General features: G+C 39.0%; 1 protein-coding gene across 1 annotated transcript; it reads right to left on the bottom strand.

Moving 5' to 3' along the window:
• Positions 1–472: 472 nt before the first annotated feature.
• UTP15 (UTP15 small subunit processome component) lies at positions 473–19,370 on the bottom strand. Its single transcript, XM_008541244.2, has 13 exons — positions 19,175–19,370; positions 16,209–16,381; positions 14,649–14,741; positions 14,365–14,549; positions 13,027–13,205; positions 12,319–12,444; positions 10,591–10,726; positions 7,155–7,239; positions 6,110–6,259; positions 5,288–5,389; positions 3,797–3,930; positions 3,560–3,618; positions 473–3,074 (listed from the first exon to the last, which is right to left on the bottom strand). The coding sequence occupies exons 2-13, from the start codon at positions 16,296–16,298 to the stop codon at positions 2,857–2,859; spliced, it is 1,557 nt and encodes a 518-aa protein (XP_008539466.1). The 5' UTR covers positions 16,299–16,381; positions 19,175–19,370; the 3' UTR covers positions 473–2,856.
• Between the last annotated feature and the right edge of the window lie 11 nt (positions 19,371–19,381).

Consider the following 19,381-nt stretch of genomic DNA (forward strand, 5'->3'; position numbering starts at 1 on the left):
AACCACTCGCACTCACCTGAGCAGAAAGCACACACAGGAGGGTTCCAGACCCTCATGGGGCCCTGAGGGGGAGGCAGAGCCGGAGGGGAGCTGGAAGGGAGACAGAAACCACGAGCACTAAGATGGCTTCTCTCTTCTCTAGTCTGACCTGCCTTGTCTGGTTTACTTTCTCTGCAGACCAGCTTCCTCTGCTGATGACCCAAACACAGCACTGCCAGCCCCACACTTTCCCAGATCACAAATATGGTTATAAATCTCAGTGACAAGTCCCTGCTGAGAGAGCTGGGCCCAGATGCACCAGCCACGGTCCAGGGGGGACGGGACGGCAGGGGAAGGGCGTGTCACCTACTTACCAAGGAGGGTTTTTAGCGTCCGAAAGGGGGTTTTGTCCACAGGAAAGACAATTTATGGTTACTTGCTAAAATTAAGCATTTTAAAACTTTCCTTAAAGCTTTTAAAAAACTAACAAATATTCCATTCAGAAAACTAGTACATTTTAATATAATCACTTTTAAGGGGGCCTTTAATTAACATTTGATAGAGTTGATTTAAGTTGAACAGATTGAATTTCCTTAAACAATCTCATTTACAATCCAAATTCCTTTAAACAACTTAACAGCATTTACACATTTAAGATATTTGGTTTTCTTGTACATAGCATTTCAAATGCTTGACCCAACAAGCAAAACCTTCTCAAGCACTGAACTCTTATAAATATAATAAATTAAATGTACAGTGACTTTCCAAGTTCTCTGAAACACTTCAGTATTTTTGCAGGCTTAGTAACATTTTAAAATACCTTTCCACTAAAATTCCCAAGTTGAAAAACCTGTTAGGCATTTTAAATTAGAATCCGAAGGCCAATGTCACCTACTGTAAGGTGCTGGTTATGTTTAAATACTTCAAATAGCAAATGCCAGTTTGTCCCAGTGACTATAAAAACCATTCCTGAATTTAACACCTAAGCATTGATGGCTACGGGAATTGTTTCCTGACCCTTTTAACAACCTGTAATCATTACACATTTCATCTAAGGACGGCAGCACTCGGCGATGCTGTTAAGGGAGTGAGGAGTCTCTGTCCAGCAGGCAGGCCAGTCCAGAGCATGGGGATGACGCGTAGTCAAGCTCGGAGAATTCAAAGGTGAAGTAACCACTGCCGCGGTTCACTGTTAAACGAGAACACCAGCCTTGGACGGCTGGGGTGAGAACGAAATAAAGTAACGGATGGGAAAACCCTTGTCACATGTTACACGCTTGTTGGCAGCTAGTTTTAAGATACAATTTCAACTTCTAAGTTTTACTAATATTCAAATTATCAGCATACTTGTGAAGTTAAAGTTTTAAAAAAGCTTTTAAATACAAAATTTATTTAAATAAATTAACCCTTTTCAACATGAAGACACAGTTTCTGACCTTGACTAATCTCCTAATTACACAGGGGAGCAATTTCTTGGTTTCTTAAAGCCATCTGCTGCAGGGCTGTTTACATCAACTCGTGAAGAGGAAACTAGATCCTATTTTTGAGCACATGTTGTTACTAAAACATAGAAATATCTTTTCTGCTTTAAAAAAAATCTGAATTCACCACACTGAAATTTTAAGAGGAGATTCCCATTACAAAATCTTCCTGGACCAATGGGTTCTTCCAGCCCAAAGCACATTTCCCTACAGAGAGAACTACTTACAGTGGCAGAGGAACTGGGAGAAGGTGGGAGAGGTAGTAAGTGTGAAATCGGGGTGCCAGGAGGCGCTAGCCAGTGACTAGGCAGCAGGAATACATCTTGGATACATCTCAGAAATTCAAGAAGAAAGTAAGAATCTCTTTATAAAAAAATGTAATTTACGTTGAACTTTAAAAAAATAACCTATTTTCCAAAGCAAGCTACTCTGGCTTGGAGTTCTGAAAGACAAGATGATTGTGAAGAACAGAGAAACAAATCTAAACACACAGCAAACGGTTTTCGGAGGGGAGGCAGCTGCGAGGTAAGCGCCAACCACCCGTGTAAAAGGCTGGATGCTCTTTATTACAAGAGCAATGGAGCAACGGCACATTTAACATCCCCTGACCCAAGCAAGCTGAAAACTCGGTACAAAGGCTGCATATTGAGGAGGAGAAAAACGTGGTCCAATAAGGTCTGTCTGTAGATCTCGTTCTGAGAAGGATAGTCACGACTGAAGAAATAGAGAAAAGCTGGGGCGGAGAGCATGCCGTGCAGGGTTCCAATCTGCCTCATGATGCTCTGAATACCTGGCTAACTAGTGTCAGTTACCCAGAGTTGGCCGTGCATGCGCCACACAAAGAGCAGGGGGCAGTCCTATCACCAGCTGAAGCAGAACATGGGACCCAGGATGAGTGACGACGTCCAGGACAGGGGAGGCAAGCTCAGCTACTGCCTGGAAACCCCAAGGCACTGATCAGAGTGAACAAAGAATTTACTTGTTGCCATTTGTTTTGTTGTTGTTTTTCCAGGACAGCAATAAAAACTAAAGCCCTGTTCTGGTGGCAGGATTCCCAGTTGAAGCCCTCTCCAGAGTTCTGAATGCCGACCCAAACGTGATACAGAGCTTTGCTGTATTAAAAGTACTATCGACTTGGCCAAGGTAGACATACACCGTGACCAAAATAACTGAGCTCTTTCAGCCAAGGATGCCATGAAATAAACCACAATATTACATGAAAAGCCACATCTTAAAACTGGGACTTATTTTCCAATCATAGTTATTCCAATCTCTTTCACAAAATTGCTTCTATAAATAGTATTTTATAATGTGTCAAGGAGATTCTCTTTCCAACAGTTAATAGAATCAAATCTAATCCAAGCTAGGAGTTCTTCTGTGTCTGACTAAGCAGACACTACGATTCCACCTTCTTGTTCTCTAGCAATCCACCAGACGTGCGCTGCCAGACCAAAGTGCTGTCTTTCCTTGTCATGGTAGCAAAGAGCATATCCATCATGCCCAAGGTTTCTAAGAGTTCTCTTTGGTAATCAATCTCTTTTTCTACAAGTCCTTGAAGCACCAAAAACTTTTTATCAACTACAGGTGACTGACCAATCACAGGCAGATAGATATCTAGAAAGAGAAAGAACACATTCACTAGAAATAACTTTCTAAATGAACAGCAATATTAAGAAAAAGTGTAAAAATACTGTATATAAAGACACTGAGAAATCTGTACTTATTTTAGAATTTATGATTTATAGAAAGTAAACAATCCGTGTGAATAAACCTATTTCAAAAAGAATTACAGAAAGTGCAGTGTGGAGTTCTGACTTATTTTCATTTTCCCACTTAAAAATAGTCATGGTCATTGTAGACATTGAAGAAAAAAATGTTTTTAATTATAATATCCCCACTTCCAGAAATTCTAAGTCAAATCACTGTAAACATTTTACTCCATTTTAAAACATATCAATTTACTGTTGGTTGTTTTCTCCATGAAAATATTTATTGGAGAATTGCTAAAAACAAGATATTTCAATAAATTTTATTTCATTATTTGCCAACTCTACTTTTGCAAGCATGCTAGGATTTTTCAAGTTTTAACACCTACTCACCGATAATTATTTCAGCAGCATTGATCAAAACAGGGGCAAATCTTGGCTGAGACAGATTCCTAAAAAGCAAAAATTCTGTTTACTGAAATTTGCAAACTTTAAAAAAACTCCTTAAAATAGATGTAGTGAATTGTTCCATCAGTTCTCTATAAAGATCTAACTAAAAGTAAATGTCTCTCATTTGGAGATAAAGAATTTCAGATGCAAATACATGTGTTTCATAGACATAAAACATACCTTATCAGAAAATTAAGAACACGACTGATTTCCTTTTCATCCCGACCTGCAAGGGCATTTGCAAGGACTCCTCTTCGGTTTAGCTCCTTTATGATGGAAACTGTAACCTCAGGTGTCTTTATTGTACAACTGGGCTAGAGAGATTTTCAGAGTCAACGCGAGCAGACAAGACAGCACAAGAAAAAATCATAGTCTTGGAACTCATTAACAATTACCAAATTTAAATAGGTATTTATCTTCACAGTTTTGAGTCATGGTAACACACAAGGCAGGTAATAAAATGATTCTTCTAAAAATATGCTCCTTATAAATAAATGGGACTACATCAAACTAAAAAGCTTCTGCATGGCAAAGGAAACCATCAACAAAACAAAAAGACAACTTAATAACTGGGAGAAGATACAGGAAAATCATATATCCAATAAGGGGTTAACATCCAAAATATATAAAGAACTTGTACAACTCAAGAAAAAAACGAACCCAATCAAAAAATGGGCAGAAGAGACATTTTTCCAAAGATATACAGAAGGCCAAGGGGCACATGAAAAGAGTTTCAACATGACTAATTATTAGGAAAATGCAAATCAAAACTACAGTGAGATATCACTTCACATCTGTCAGAATGGCTATAATTAACACGACAAAAAATAAAAAATGTTGGAGAGGATGTGGAGAAAAGGGAACCCTCATACACTGCTGGTGGGAATGCAAACTAGTGCAGCCACTATGAAAAACAGTATGGAAATTTCCCAAAAAACTGAAAATAGAAATACCATATAATCCAGCTATTTCTCTTCTGGGTATTTACCGAAAGAAAATGAAAACACTAATGAAAAAATATATGCACCCCTATGTTCACTGCAATGTTATTCACAACAGCCAAGACTTGGAAGCAACCTAAATGCCCATCAATAGATGAATGGATAGAGAAGATGTGGTATAGATAGACAGATAGACAGATAGATAGATAGATAGATAGATATACACACAATGGAATACCACTCAGCCATAAAAAAGACCAAATTGTGCCAGGTAGATGGACCCTGAGGGTATTATGCTAAGTGAAATACGTCAGACGGAGAAGATAAACAAACAAGTAAACACATAGATACCGAGACCAGATTGGTGGTTACCTCAGGGGAAGAGGGAAGGGGGAGGGGAAAAGGGGCACATGTGTACGGTGATGGATGGCAACTAGACTTTTGTTGGGGAGGAGGATGCAGTCTATACAGAAGTTGAAATACGATGTACATCTGAAATTTACGTACTGTTATAAACCAATGTGACCTCAATAAAAAATTATATATACGCTCCTTGCAGATTCATCATTGTAACGAATGGACCACCCAGTGGCGGATGTTGCTAACGGGGGAAGCTCTGCATGTGCGGGGCAGAGGCTGTAGCAAAATCTCTGTACCTTCCCCTCAACTTTGCTGTGAACCTAAAACTGCTCTAAAAAAGGAAAGTCTTAATAAAAAGAAAATCACTCACCTCAAGGACTCTGTCAAGTGCCTTAGAGACCCGGAAATTTTTCAGATCCCTGTCATACAATTCTAGGTGTTTCTTGGAAGGCCTGTTGATCAAAATGTCATCCTGTATTGAAAAGTAAATTTTACAAGGAAAAATCATTATCTGTATAGAGTTTCATTTAAAATACACTTTTTCACAGTGGTATGCTTGCTTTTATACCAGGGTGCCCCTGAATTATATCATAAATAATGGTCGCAGGCCCATCATGCAGATTATATGAAAATGGAATAACCTGCCACACCAATGTGCTCTCACTCTCCTATGACTTTAACTTGCCATACATACACAATACCTCAATTCTAGGCAAACATTACTCATTTCAATTCTCTTTACGTGGCAGGCAGCATGATTTAGTAGAAAAGGAAAACAAGAATCAGAGAAATTTCCATCTAGTCCCAACAACTCTGGCTACCAGTAACGAAATCCTGAATCAACCACAAATTCTTTCTATCTCCACTTCTCAGATGCCAAATGGGGACACTCTTGGCTCTATTGCTTTTCAGGGCTATTTAGATCAGATCAGATAGCACGTGAAAGACATTATTTTGAACATGGTAAAGCACTATGCCATTGTTATGATTCAGGGTATTAAATAAAGTAGCCCTTATTTCCCATTAGTTATTAATAATGTCCCCAATCCAGCAATCTGGAGATAAATCTGATGCGGAGAAAAGCAAAATAAAGTTAAATGCTATGTGAACAACACTTTCCAGTAACGCAGAGATGGAGTCAGCTACTCTAACAAATTTCACCTTTAAATAAATGTAAGAAATACACAAATACCCGTTGCTTCATGTAACTTTTTCCTTTAATAAAGGTTCGATATGCAGGCCTTCTTCTCCTGGGAAGAGAATCCTTCTTTGCTTCAGATTTCCGATGTTTGACACTCAGTATTCCATTGGTCATTCCTACAACTATTGTCTCATCTTCATGCTAACAGCAATTAGAAAAATAAGTTAGTCCATTCGTAACTCATAACTTACCTTACTTTTTCTTACTATTTTTAACTCATAATTTATCACAATGAGTTTGCCACTTATCCACACTTTCACCAAGAGTTCCATTTGGATATACTCTGCCTAACAATGATCTATGCAAAAACTTAGAGCAAAATCACTTTTTCCTCAAACATACTATTATGTTGACAGAACTTATTATACCTGTTACAAATTATCACTGTCAGTTTGTATAATAACACACAGTTAATGACATCTTGGGAAAATTTCAAACTAATTTTTTTCCTGCAGCTTCTTATTAGAAAAAGGATTATATGATGGCATGACTTTCCACAATCTTGCCAAGAAAATATTTTGTAATAATTTGTAAAAAATAATTTTGTAGTAATATTTGTAATAAGCTTTTCCTCTCCCAATTCAAATTTCTACATAATGTATTCAAATCTCCTCCTCCTCGATGGCTCATGAGACTTAAAGGTGGAATTCCAGAAAGAGGAGTCAACAAAGAAAAGGAGCTATTGCATTTTGCTGCCCTTGCTTTTTTTTGCTCAGAGAGCCGACCTGCCTTCCCGGAGCGCTGCACCCTTGGTTACACTGTTGAAGAGACTCAACTTCCTGGGCGGGCCCAGGTGCTCACAGCGCCCGCAGCACCGTACGTGGTTCCGGCTATGCAGGAGTGAGACCTAGACCGAACTCAGGCCAAGTTATGGGGGCAGGTCAGATATTCTCGCAATTGCCTCAACTCAGTTATCTAGTGTGGCAAGAAGAAAATAAGACTTATTCAAATACAAAGATAAACCCTAAAATTCCATTTCAGTTTCATTTAGCAGACAAGGTTAGTGAAAGCTTTAAAAACAGCTAAAACTACTTACTGCGAGTGCAAGACTCAAAATTGAAGCCGCATAATCCAAACTGTGGACCACTTTGTAGGAAGTTGTGCTGTATACTTTCACCTTCCTAATAAAAAGGAAAGTTTTGTCACAAATCATCTAGGAAAGGAGTTAAACAGCAAATTTTCTATTTTTTGGAAAGTCAGTATATGAATATTAAAATGTACACAATAATGAAGAAAAACAATGATTTGTAATATTAATTACAAACTAATTCATCGCTGAATCTCTTTTTGAAATGAACTGTTCATCAGCACTAACCACAATGTTTGCATAAAGACTGACTAGCCACCAGCACAGACCATGAGCCACGGCCACCTGAAGCTAAACCTGAGAGTAAGGCAGCAGCATCAGTGGAAGCCCACTGGAAGTGAGAGCGGGATCTCTAGCCTCAGCGTTACTGACACACGTTCTGTGCACTGCAGGACGTTTCACAGCATCCTCAGCCTCTACCCACTAGACTCCAGCAAAACTCTGCCCCCAAGTTGTGACAACAACCAAAAATGTCTCTAGACATTGCCAAATATCTCCTGGGGGGCAAAAATCACTCTGGGTTGATAACTACTATGAATTGAGGCAACTTACACTTAGCTTTTACGGGACACATCTAAAAATCAAGTTTCAAATTGCCTAGTAACACTATTTCAGAGAATTTGCTATACACATTTACATAAAAATTCCTTTGTATTAGAAATACTTTCTAGCTTTTAAAATATGTATACTCTTCAGTAAACATGCTGAAAAACTAAGACTTTCTATAACAGTGAAAAAATGAAATACGAAAATAAAATGAGCAACAAAAGACGACTATAAGTAAATTCCAGAACGGTAACATAGTTCTAGCCACGTGTGGCTGTTGAGCACTCAAATTGTGGCTAGTGAAAATGAAGAACTAAATTTTTTATTTTATTTAATTTTAATTAACTTAAGTTTAAATTTTAGAAGAGAGGCAGGGAAAAATATTTTTCTGTTAAGTACAACTATATTTCACTTTAATCATTGTAAAATATTATTATTGTATCATAGGGCACGTATTAGATGTCTAACTTGTTTCTAGCACCTCACTAATAATTTTTACATTGATTACACATTAAATTACACATTTTAGATACATTGGACTAAATAAAATAAATTAGTTTTACCTAGTTCTTTTTACCTTTTTAGTGGGGGCTACTAAAACATTTAAAATTTCATAGGTAGCTCGCATTCTATTTCTACTGGACAGCACTGTCTAGAACATGAACTAATGGAACACTAATACCTATTTAAAATAGAAATATTTGGACCACATTAAGGTATTGAAATTTTTACATGAAGTTTTAAAGACTATAAGCTAGAATATATATACTCATTATAAATATTTTAGAATATGCAATGATTTTTTTATTAAGGTTATAAAAGTTAACATCCTTGTGAAATTACAGTTGTACATTATTATTAGTCATGTTGTAGGTGCACCACTTCACCCCTAGTGCCCTCCCCCTACCCCCCTTTCCCCTGGCAACCACCGATCAGTTCTCTTTGTCCATATGTTAACTACCACCTATGAGTGGAGTCATACAGAGTTCCTCTTTCTCTGTCTGGCTTATTTCACTCAACATAATACCCTCAAGGTCCATCCATGTTGTTGTGAATGGGATGACTTTGTCCTTTTTTATGGCTGAGTAGTATTCCATTGTATATATATATACCATATCTTCTTTATCCAATCATCAGTTGCTGGGCACTTAGGTTGGTTCCATGACTTAGCTATTGTGAATAATGCTGCAATGAAGATAGGGGTGCATGGAACTTCTGGAATTGCTGATTTCAGGTTCTTAGGATATATACCCAGTAGTAGGATGGCTGGGTCATAAGGTATTTCTATTCTTAACTTTTTGAGGAATCTCCATACTGTTTTCCATAGTGGCTGCACCAGTTTGCATTCCCACCAACAGTGTATGAGGGTTCCCTTTTCTCCACAGCCTCTCCAACATTTATCTCTCTTGGTTTTGGATATTTTTGCCATTCTAACAGGTGTATGGTGATATCTTAGTGTAGTTTTGATTTGTATTTCCCTGATGATTAGTGATGATGAGCATCTTTTCATGTGTCAAATGGCCATCCATATATCTTCTTTGGAGAAATGTCTGTTCATGTTCCCTGCCCATTTTGTAATTGGGTTGTTTGATTTTTTATTGTTGAGTTGTGTGAGTTCTTTGTATATTATGGAGATTAACCCTTTGTCGGATAAATAACTTGTGAATATTTTTTCTCAATTAGTGGGCTGTTTTTTTGTTTCAATCCTGTTTTCATTTGCCTTGAAGAAGCTCTTTAATCTGACGAAGTCCCATTTGTTTATTCTTTCTATTGTTTCCCTTGTCTGAGGAGTTATGGTGTCCGAAAAGATTCTTTTGAAGCTGATGTCAAAGAGTGTGCTGCCGATATTCTCTTCTAGAAGACATTGTTTCAGGCCTAATCTTTAGGTCTTTGATCCATTTTGAGTTTATTTTAGTAAATGGTGAAAAAGAATGGTTGATTTTCATTCTTTTACATGTGGCTGTCCAGTTTTCCCAGCACCATTTGTTGAAGAGACTTTCTTTCCTCCATTGCAGGCCCTCAGCTCCTTTGTCGAAGATTAGCTGTCCATAGATGTGTGGTTTTATTTCTGGGCTTTCAATTCTGTTTCATTGATCTGTGCATCTGTTTTTGTACCAGTACCATGCTATTTTGATTACTGTGGCTTTGTAGTATGTTTTGAAGTCAGGGATTGTGATGCCTCCAGCTTTGTTCTTCTTTCTCAGGATTGCTTTAGCAATTCGGGGTCTTTTGTTGCCCCATATGAATTTTTGGATTCTTTGTTCAATTTCTGTGAAGAATGACAGTGGAATTCTGATTGGGATAGCGTTGAATCTGTAGATTGCTTTAGGTAGTATGGACATTTTAACTATGTTTATTCTTCCAATCCACGTGCATGGAATGTCTTTCCATCTCTTTACGTCGCCGTCAATTTCTTTCAAGAAGGTCTTGTAGTTTTCATTGTATAGATCTTTCACTTCCTTGGTTAAATTTATCCCAAGGTATTTTATTCTTTTTGTTGCAGTCGTGAATGGGATTGAGTTCTTGAGATCTTTTTCTGTTAGTTCATTATATAATGTTTTTTAAAAAAATACTATTATTTTAGAAGATTAACATTCGAATGGTTCAGTAAAGTTCCTTAAGTATAAGTTAAAGCAGTAAATTACGTCAAAGGAGAAAATAAGTTTGGTATATGTGTAAATAAAAGATCAAAACTATTTTCAACTCAACAATTTTTTTTAAATAGAAATCATTTGGCAGAGTATTGATTTTGTCCCAATACTGCAGCAATAACTCATTTCCTCAAGCAGGAAACACTTGTACACTAATAACGATAAAGAAAGAAAACGAAAATGCTAACCTGTCCAGTGAGCCAGAGAGCAACCTTTGCCCAGAGCTGCTCAGACATAAACACGTCACAGTTTTATGATGATTTTTCAAGGACACCAGCAACTGTCCTCCTTTCAGCATGTCCCAGACTTTAACATAGCGACCTCCTGTAAAAAGACATAATTGCTAGTTTGATGTTCTGCCTACAGATTACCGATCTTAAAGATGTGAAAAGCACTCTTCACCGGACCCTCCACAGCACGGACGTTAAGTGAGGGACTCAAAGCCAGACCGGCTGGTTGCACAGCTGGCTCTGTCATTTACTGGGTGTGCGACTGAACTCTAACAGTCTCTACCTCACAGAACTGTTAGGATGCTTCAATAATTTCATACGTTAGAGTACACAGAACTGCCTGGCAAAACAAAAAGTATAACAAAAAAAGACTGTAAGAAATTTATAACAAAATCATTCTTCAAAAGGAATTTTGCACAACCATGGAAATGAATAATGTAGATTTCCTAAAAATTTTGTGAATCACAACAAAACTGAAAAACTTCCCAATAACTTATACTCTAAGAGTTGGAAGGATCCTTAAAGGCTATTTAACCCAATGGTTTAAAAGAACTTTCTTAATGCAGCATCTTTTCTTTCAACAAAATATTGAACAAGTCTAGGAGGTCAAATAAAAAGGGGTTGGAGGGAAGCACAGCTCTTGCCTATCCTGACCGCCAGCTCCCGGGCCGTGTCCCCACACGTGGCAGACATGAGAGACGACAGAGTGGGACCACTGACCTAGTCTGACCCCTCATCTGCAAGGTCTACAGAAGTTAGCGGATTGCCCAAGGTCACACAGTTAGTTAGTGACACAGTGGAGATCAGCACAGAGGTATCCATTCTCCCTGTTCAGCTTAAACTTACTCCCATTTCTCAAAATGACAGCGAGAAAAATGGATACATCTGACAAAGTTATCAACTTATTTTGAAATCCAATAGGTACTGGGGAAAAGAGTATAAAACAAGATAATTTCTATTTGGATTTTAGAATTAAGAAAAAAAAAAGAGCCACAGCCATATATATGCTATAAAGTACACATACTACCTATGTATTCTTCTAATGTCAACACATTAATTTTGACTTGACAAATGAAAAAAGCCAATTTCCTTCTTCCAGTATAATTCTGAGAATGCACTATGACCAGCGTAACAAAAAACACTTCAGTTCCAACTTGATGAAAACTGTACCAAGGCCCCTTTGACTCCACACGATCTTCTCCTCCAGCACTACCACATTTCAACCCGGCATCATATAAGGGACAAGGCTGACTCCAGATCTGGAAGAACCTGTCTTTCAAAAGCTGCCACAGGTCTCTCAGGCAGGAGTAAGAGCAGGAGTATGACCCGGACTTCTGGGTTAACTAAGTACACGATGCAGGCTCTCAAGTTCCGGGATTCCAGACCTGCCAGAGACCACTTTGTCTTGGACAAATTACTAAATACTTTTATTTATGTCCTTAGTTGCAAAATGGGGAGAAAACTAACCACTTTGTAGGCTCATCTAGGACAGTAGAGATCCTATGTGTATTGGCCCACACTAGGTACTCAATTAATAACTGCTTGCCTGTCCCACTTACCAACTGTTTGAGCAAAAACCTAGATATGCAATTCAAGTTCACACTGATAAATTACAAAAAGTAACAGATAAAGAAAAATCTGACTCAAGACCAACATACTGGTGAAAGTAATTTTGAAAAGAAATACCTGCTGATACCAGAAGACCTCCAGAGGGAAAAAGCAGGACGCTCTCCACTGGCTGCCCATGCTCAACAGAGATAACACTCTGACTTGTTCGGGCATCAAACATCTTCACAGTATGATCGTATGACCCTAAAATGTCAATTTTGTATTATGTGAGTTGCACTACTTAAAATAACAAAAACTCTGTGTGCATCTGTGTTTATTCAAACATGAATTTTAAAAGGAGAAAAACATTAGATGCAATTTTAAAAAGATACACATATATTCATGAAGACGCAGTACTTTCAGCCCCCCGGTACCACTGACTGTCTCTCAGGAAGCACTATATACCCTACACTCCACAGAATCTTCAACCATCCTACCTCAGGCCCCCGTCACTGCTGGACTGCCTGGAATCTCTGCAGAGGGACCCACAAACACTGAGCCAGACTCTTTGTTTCCTGGCTGCTGAGGCTCTGTGAAAACCAGAGTGCTAAACCCATTACAGTCCTGACTGTCTTAATGTTTTCAAGGCGGCCTGATGTTTCCAAACACACCTGGAGGGCAGTAAGAACAACCACCAAAAGAAAAAGAAAAGAAAACTAATAGAAACATATTTCTTTATAAAAAGTTTTTAAACTCCTCTATTCCAAGAGTCCCAAAGCAATATTAAAGTATATCATAATAAAATTATCAACTTTAGGAGGGAAAAAAAAAAAAGAGTTCACCAACCTGTTACAAAGAGATCTGGGTTCAGTTTGCTAGCACATCCACACCTCACATAATCAGAATGTTCTTTGAACGTCAGAATTTCTTTGGAGTTTGGAATATCCCATAATTTAACTGTATAATCATCAGCCCCAGAGACCACATGATATTTGTCAGCTGTAAAATCTACTGTATGAACTGCTCTGAAAGGGCAAGAATCAGTATATTAAAAAGCAAGAAAAAAAATTACATTTCTGGCACTTTTAACACAAAACATTCCTTTTCCCCAAATAACAAAAAGAGCAGTTTAGTTTCAGGGAGTAACTGTAGGAGGAAACCACAAGAGAGAAAGAAAATCTTTAAAACAAGTGTTTGTCTCCAAGCCAATTTAAAATGTTAAATCCCCCGCACTATGAAGTTAATAAGATTAAATAGCCTTAAAATTATATTTTCTAATATGTTAACAGTTCTACTTAGCAGCTCAATGAAAGTAAATGTTTTAAATGTTGGAACAACATTTAATTTAAAAAATTTCAAAATGAGTAGTTCTCTAAAAAATTCTAAGGAGACTTGCTACTATGTAGGATCATGTTAAGTGAATTTCCGTTATATTTTAAATGTTTCACTGATGGGGTAACACCATCCTGATAATACCCTATAAAAAACACTTTTGAAATTTTAAATCAACAGCCAATTTCAGCAATGACATTGGTAATCCTGAAACAAACTTATAATATAAAATTGCCCTAGACATCCAATTTATCAAGGGGCAAAATACTAAATCCAAGAAGAAAGAAAATCTGCCTTCCAACGTGACTTCAAATTGAGAACCTCTAACACAGTCCATTAACAGTTGTGAGGCTGCCTTGAGCTCAGTGGTTTGTAATCTCAGTCAGGCCACAGAACCCACTAAGAAGTGAATGAAAGTCACAGGACGTCTCCCTACATCAATGTACTTCCTCAAATGTCACATGCAATTCTAGGGAATTCATGAGCCGCATCAAACTGGACCATAGGACTGGACCAGGTTAAGCATTCTGTCTTAGGACAACCAGGAAATAAAGTACGTAAGGTACATGATCTTCACAAAACTGTCCCTATGTTTTTATTTAAAGCCCAGAAAATGAACAGAGCTGACAAGACGACAAAACAAAAAAAGGACACAGCAAAACCAACTGTCTGTAACTGTACGGTGACAGATGTTAACTGGATTATTATGGCGATCATTGCACAATATATACAAATATTGAATTATGTTGTATTATATTATATTACATTATATTAGCTGAAACTAATATAATGCTGTATGTTAATTATACCTCAATAAAAAAAATTTTAAAAAAACAAAAACCTGTCTCTTACTTAGTATGGCCTTCAAACTGCCTGAGAGGAGCCCTCCCACTTATATCAAAAAGCTGAACTCCACCATCTTCACTGCCAGCCACCAGCAGTCTACCGTCCTGTCGAAAAGTAGCACAGTACGCTGTGTCTTTAAATCGGGAGAAGGTTTTTATAGGTTCTTGGGAATACCGGCCATAAATGTGAATCTACAACAAGATAAAAAACACAGTATTTCAGCAGATGCTTCAAGATCAGCAGTAAACATAAATTATACAAAAGAAAAATAAATTTAATATTATATTTACCCTTGAAGAAGCTGTGACAGCATAATTATATGGGGGCTGCGGAGAAAAGTCAACTTTTGACACTGCACCGAACTCCTTGATCTGAACAGGGGTCTTAATGAAAAATAATACAAAGTATTAACAGAGTTACCACTGGTAAAATCTATTCAAGCGTTATATAACTTCTTACCAACTATTTCTTTGTGTTCTTAGTAACATTTACTAGGTTATATTTAACATAGAATAGCAAAAAAGGTCCAAACCCCATCACCCAGACTATCCCTGTTGCCATTAAAGTAAATAAATATATGGTTGGAAGGCCACACCCCACTCTTTCTCTTCAGCTGTGGAGTTTTCTGTGACCATTACTGGGAAAAAAAAACTTCTGCCTATACAGCATACATTTAACACCATGTATTTTTAACTGACACAAAAATCATACCATGAGGCCAACTGAACCTTGGTTTTCTTTCACTTAACAACACATCTTATGTAATTTCAGATGAGCAATAGATTTACCATCCATTATAGGATACATGATAATTTACTTTACCAGTCCACCACTAAGGAACGCAGGTTTTTCTAAGATTTCTAATATTACAAACAACACTTCAAAGAACATCTTTATACACAGGTCTTAGCAAATTTCGTGGAGTATATTCATTGAGTTAGTTCCAAGCTGTGGCATTTACAAGGCCAAAGGTACTTTTACCCTAACAGATACTGCCATGCTGCCCTCCAGGAAGTCTGCCCCAACTGCCCCCCTCCAGTAGCAATGATCAAACTGCTTCAATTGTCCCAAGAGATGAAAAATAGTACCCAAATTATTGTTCCAATTTGCATTTCTTCAATTGTAAGTGGAGCTGAGGCTCTTTTAATACAGTTATTGGCCATTTAAATTTCTTTTTCCATAAACCGCCCAATCCCAATCCTTTTCCATTTTTCTATTTAGTTGCTCATCTTTAAAAAAAATCATTTGTAAGCCTTTACAGATAGTTTAGAACAATTAGTTTTGAATCACTTCCTACTTAGATTAAAAAGGGGAAAAAAACGGGCCAGCCCTACGGCCGAGTGGTTAAAGTTCTGCGCTCTGCTTTGGCAGCCCAGGTTGGAGGGTTCGGATCCTGGGTACAGACCTACTCCACTCATCAGCCATGCTGTGGAGGCATCGCACATACAAAGTAGAGGAAGACTGGCACAGATGTTGGCTCAGGGCAAATCTTCCTCAAGTGAAAAAAGAGGAGGACTGGCAACAGACATTAGCTCAGAGCAAATCTTTCCTCAAAAAAAGGAAAAAAGAAATCTTGCATATGAGATTCAAAATCTAAAGTTTAATTCATTTGGCACTGATTAATCATCTATTCTGTATTAGGCACTTGTATGATTAAACTGATTAAGCAGTATGGACTTTCACATAAAATTCCAAGAAAAAATATCAGAGATCAAATTTTCCGCCCAAACTATAAGCTGCTGATAGATTATCTTTAGTTATTAGTTCTCCATCAGAGTACTCAAAGTATAACATATACTGGAGAAACTGGCAGAAATGCAACCCCCTTCCCCATTATCATCTGTTCTTACCTTATAGTTGTTCCAGTACAGTGTATCTTGGGTGATTTTTTCTCCAAGTACAGGGTATGTTTGAATAGCTACAGGCTTATAACCAGCCATAATTTCATATAATTGGACTGATATCCAAGGGTAAATAGTTTGAAACTGACGTTAGAAATAATTATATTCACTCTGCTCTACGTCTGAAAAAGAAAATATTTTATATACATATATTATTAATAAACCTGTGTGTATAGTCATGATCTTCACTCTGCGTCCTTTCAACCGGCTTCGTGGCAGCTTACAGATTAGCGAGCAATAAACCCCTTCACTGTGACACAGACGAGACAGTCTGAAGGAGGCAGGAAGAAGAGTCGGGGCCACCACACCGCACCAGCTCTTCGGCTACACAGAGGTCACACAAACACTCTCACACCTAACCGACCAATTTACAACTCTGGGGAATCAATCTGGCTCAGCCATCCAGTAGCCAAAGCAGAGAGACGTACAAGGGCTTAGAATGATCATTTACTGACAAGGGAAGACGCTAAAGTGAAACTGCAAAGACAAAAGCTTCCTGAAAGTAAACTTAAGATGACTTAGGAACACAGTCTCAGGACTTGACTTGTCAAATGCCGAGAAATAGGAAAACAAAGCTAATATCCCAATGCAGACACTTAAAACAAAACTTAAACGCTTACAATTAAACTAAAAGCTAATATTCTGATGTAGAAGTTTAAAGTTAATTTTAAAAGGTTTAAACAGTAAAAAAGAAAATAAGAACACAGCAATTCTGAAATTAAATTCTAAATTAAAGTAACAGAATAGGATAAAAATGAATTAAAACTTTTAACTGACACATAATTAGGCCAAAATGTCTTTGCAGACTATTCAATTGCAAAAGAGGTTCAATTTTATCAGGTGAATGATTCCCGTGGTGCAACTCATCATCTATTCCAAAAAGACTGAAAACAGGGCCTCAGTAATACTGAAATAAATACGGCGGCATATTTAAAGGCTGTTTTGATGAAACATGGCAATCAATGATTAAAAGGGGGGAAATTTTCTGTTCATTCAAGTACCTACAATGTGCAGGACACCATTCTAGGCACAAAAGTGAGTAAAACAGACACAGTCTGTGCCCTCACATACTCCAATATTCTCCATTTCAGCTGGTGATTGGCACCAGCTAGGAATCTGGAATCAGCCTTGACTTGTTCTTCCTCCCCATTTTAACATCCAAATAGTTACAAATATCTGCGGATTTTATCTCCCTATCTTTCTAAACTTCATCATGTCCACTCCACCTAGTTCCACTGCCCTAATTCAGATCTTCTCCTCTACTGAAATAGTGCAATATAGGGTATCCCCGACTCCCTCACCCATCTTCCAAATAGTCAGCAGAGTTCCCAATTACAATGCAAATCTAGCTTTTGCTACAAAGCCCAACGCTGCCCAGAAAAGAAGGTCCAAGCTCCTCAATATGGCATCTAAGGCCCACTGTGACTCGGCCCTGGCTTACCTTTCCAGCTCCACCTCTGGTTATGCCCTTAACACATCCTGCTCTTTCCTGCCTCAATATCCTTGCTCATTTGCCCTCTCTGCCAGGAATTACTTCTTTCTAACTACTTCCTATTTATCATTTAAAGCTCAACTCAAGGATGACATCCTCCGGGAAACCTTCTCTGACCTCCTAGGCTGGAGACAGCCTGCACCTGTCTTCTCCGATCCTATTAGACTCTGCATATTTACATAAATACAGTTAATCACACTGCATTGTAATGATCTCTTTTTCCCATTAAACTGAACATCTGGTGTCTGGAAGATTTTTTTTAAAGTGCTCAAAGAATGTTTGTGGAAGGAAGGAACGGAGCACTGTGCTGGGTTCTATGGGAAAACACAAAATTAAAATCCCAAGTGCTGCCTATATATGAACATTGCCATAGAGCAAAAGTCAACAAACTTTTTCTGTAAAGGGCCAGATGATAAACACTTTAGGCTTCGCAGGCCAGCAGGCAAAATGGAGGATATCACGTAGTTACACAGCAAGAAAGAAAAATGTCCCCAATTTTTTACTAATGAAACTCCCCAAATAATTATGAGTACAATTTTTTATGAATGAAAAGAATGGGATTCTTTGGACCAGGGGGATAACATTTCACTTACTTCGGGTTCAAAGTTAGTGTTTCCTATCACTGAACAGATTGCAAATGTTCATCTGTAAAAATCATTCTTGGCTCACCGGCTACACAAAAACAGGTCCTGGGCCACATCTAGCCTGTGGGACTTAGTCCCTTACCAGACTATAGGCAACGGAGTACATAACTCCGCCTTGAGAGCAATAGTCTAGAGCTGGAGAAGGAAGCGGTGAGGAGCAGGAGCAGTGGTTTGCCAGATTAAAGGGAGGAAGAGCACCGGAGGCGGGAGATGGGGAGCAGACACAAGCAAAGGCACGGAGGCAAGAAGTGATGTGAGAGTGAATAGGAAGAAGATCGCGGAGGGTCAGGACCCGAGAAACTGGGTCAAGATGGCTAAGAGGCCCTACCATATACCAGCACACTACCGTGCAGAACATCAAACATGTGCTCTAAGCGACGTACGGAGTACTGAGGGTTCAGAAGAGATTGTTAATTCTAACTGGGCGGTTCCCAGAAAGATGCACAGTGTGCGTTTCAGCCGGGCCTTTAAGTATATTATTAAAACAGACTGACCACTTGAGATGCTGGGGTGGGGGGGCATCGACACTGACGGAACCCCACGAGCAAAGACAGATGGAAACCTGCCCCCTGCCTGGGGCAGGGGGTGCGGATCACTCCTGGGGCTGATAACGGCGGACAGGAGAGGACGCGACGGTAGGGGCGGAGAATCTAGGCGATGCCAAACACGCGGACCCTGAGAGACTGCTTAAGGACTGAGCCATCCCGCGGAGCACGCCAGGTGCCGAGGGGAACAGGCGTGAGTCGGCGCTGCCCGCCGAGGGAGCCGCCTTCACCTACCTCGGCCGGCCCCGAGGGTGCGCCAAGACCCCCCGGCTCCAGGGAGAACGTCTTGGACCCCGGGGGCCCCTCCCGGGAAGTCCAAGATCACTCGCGGAAGATCACGCGGGCCCTGCAAGGAGCCGCCGAGACACACGGCGAAGCGAGCGGCCGGCCCGTCGCAGGAAGGTGACGTCAGGGCGCAGGCTCACGGAATGACGCGGCGCG

This window comes from Equus przewalskii, chromosome 13 (genome assembly GCF_037783145.1).
Source record: "Equus przewalskii isolate Varuska chromosome 13, EquPr2, whole genome shotgun sequence".
Taxonomy (NCBI): Eukaryota; Metazoa; Chordata; class Mammalia; order Perissodactyla; family Equidae; genus Equus; species Equus przewalskii.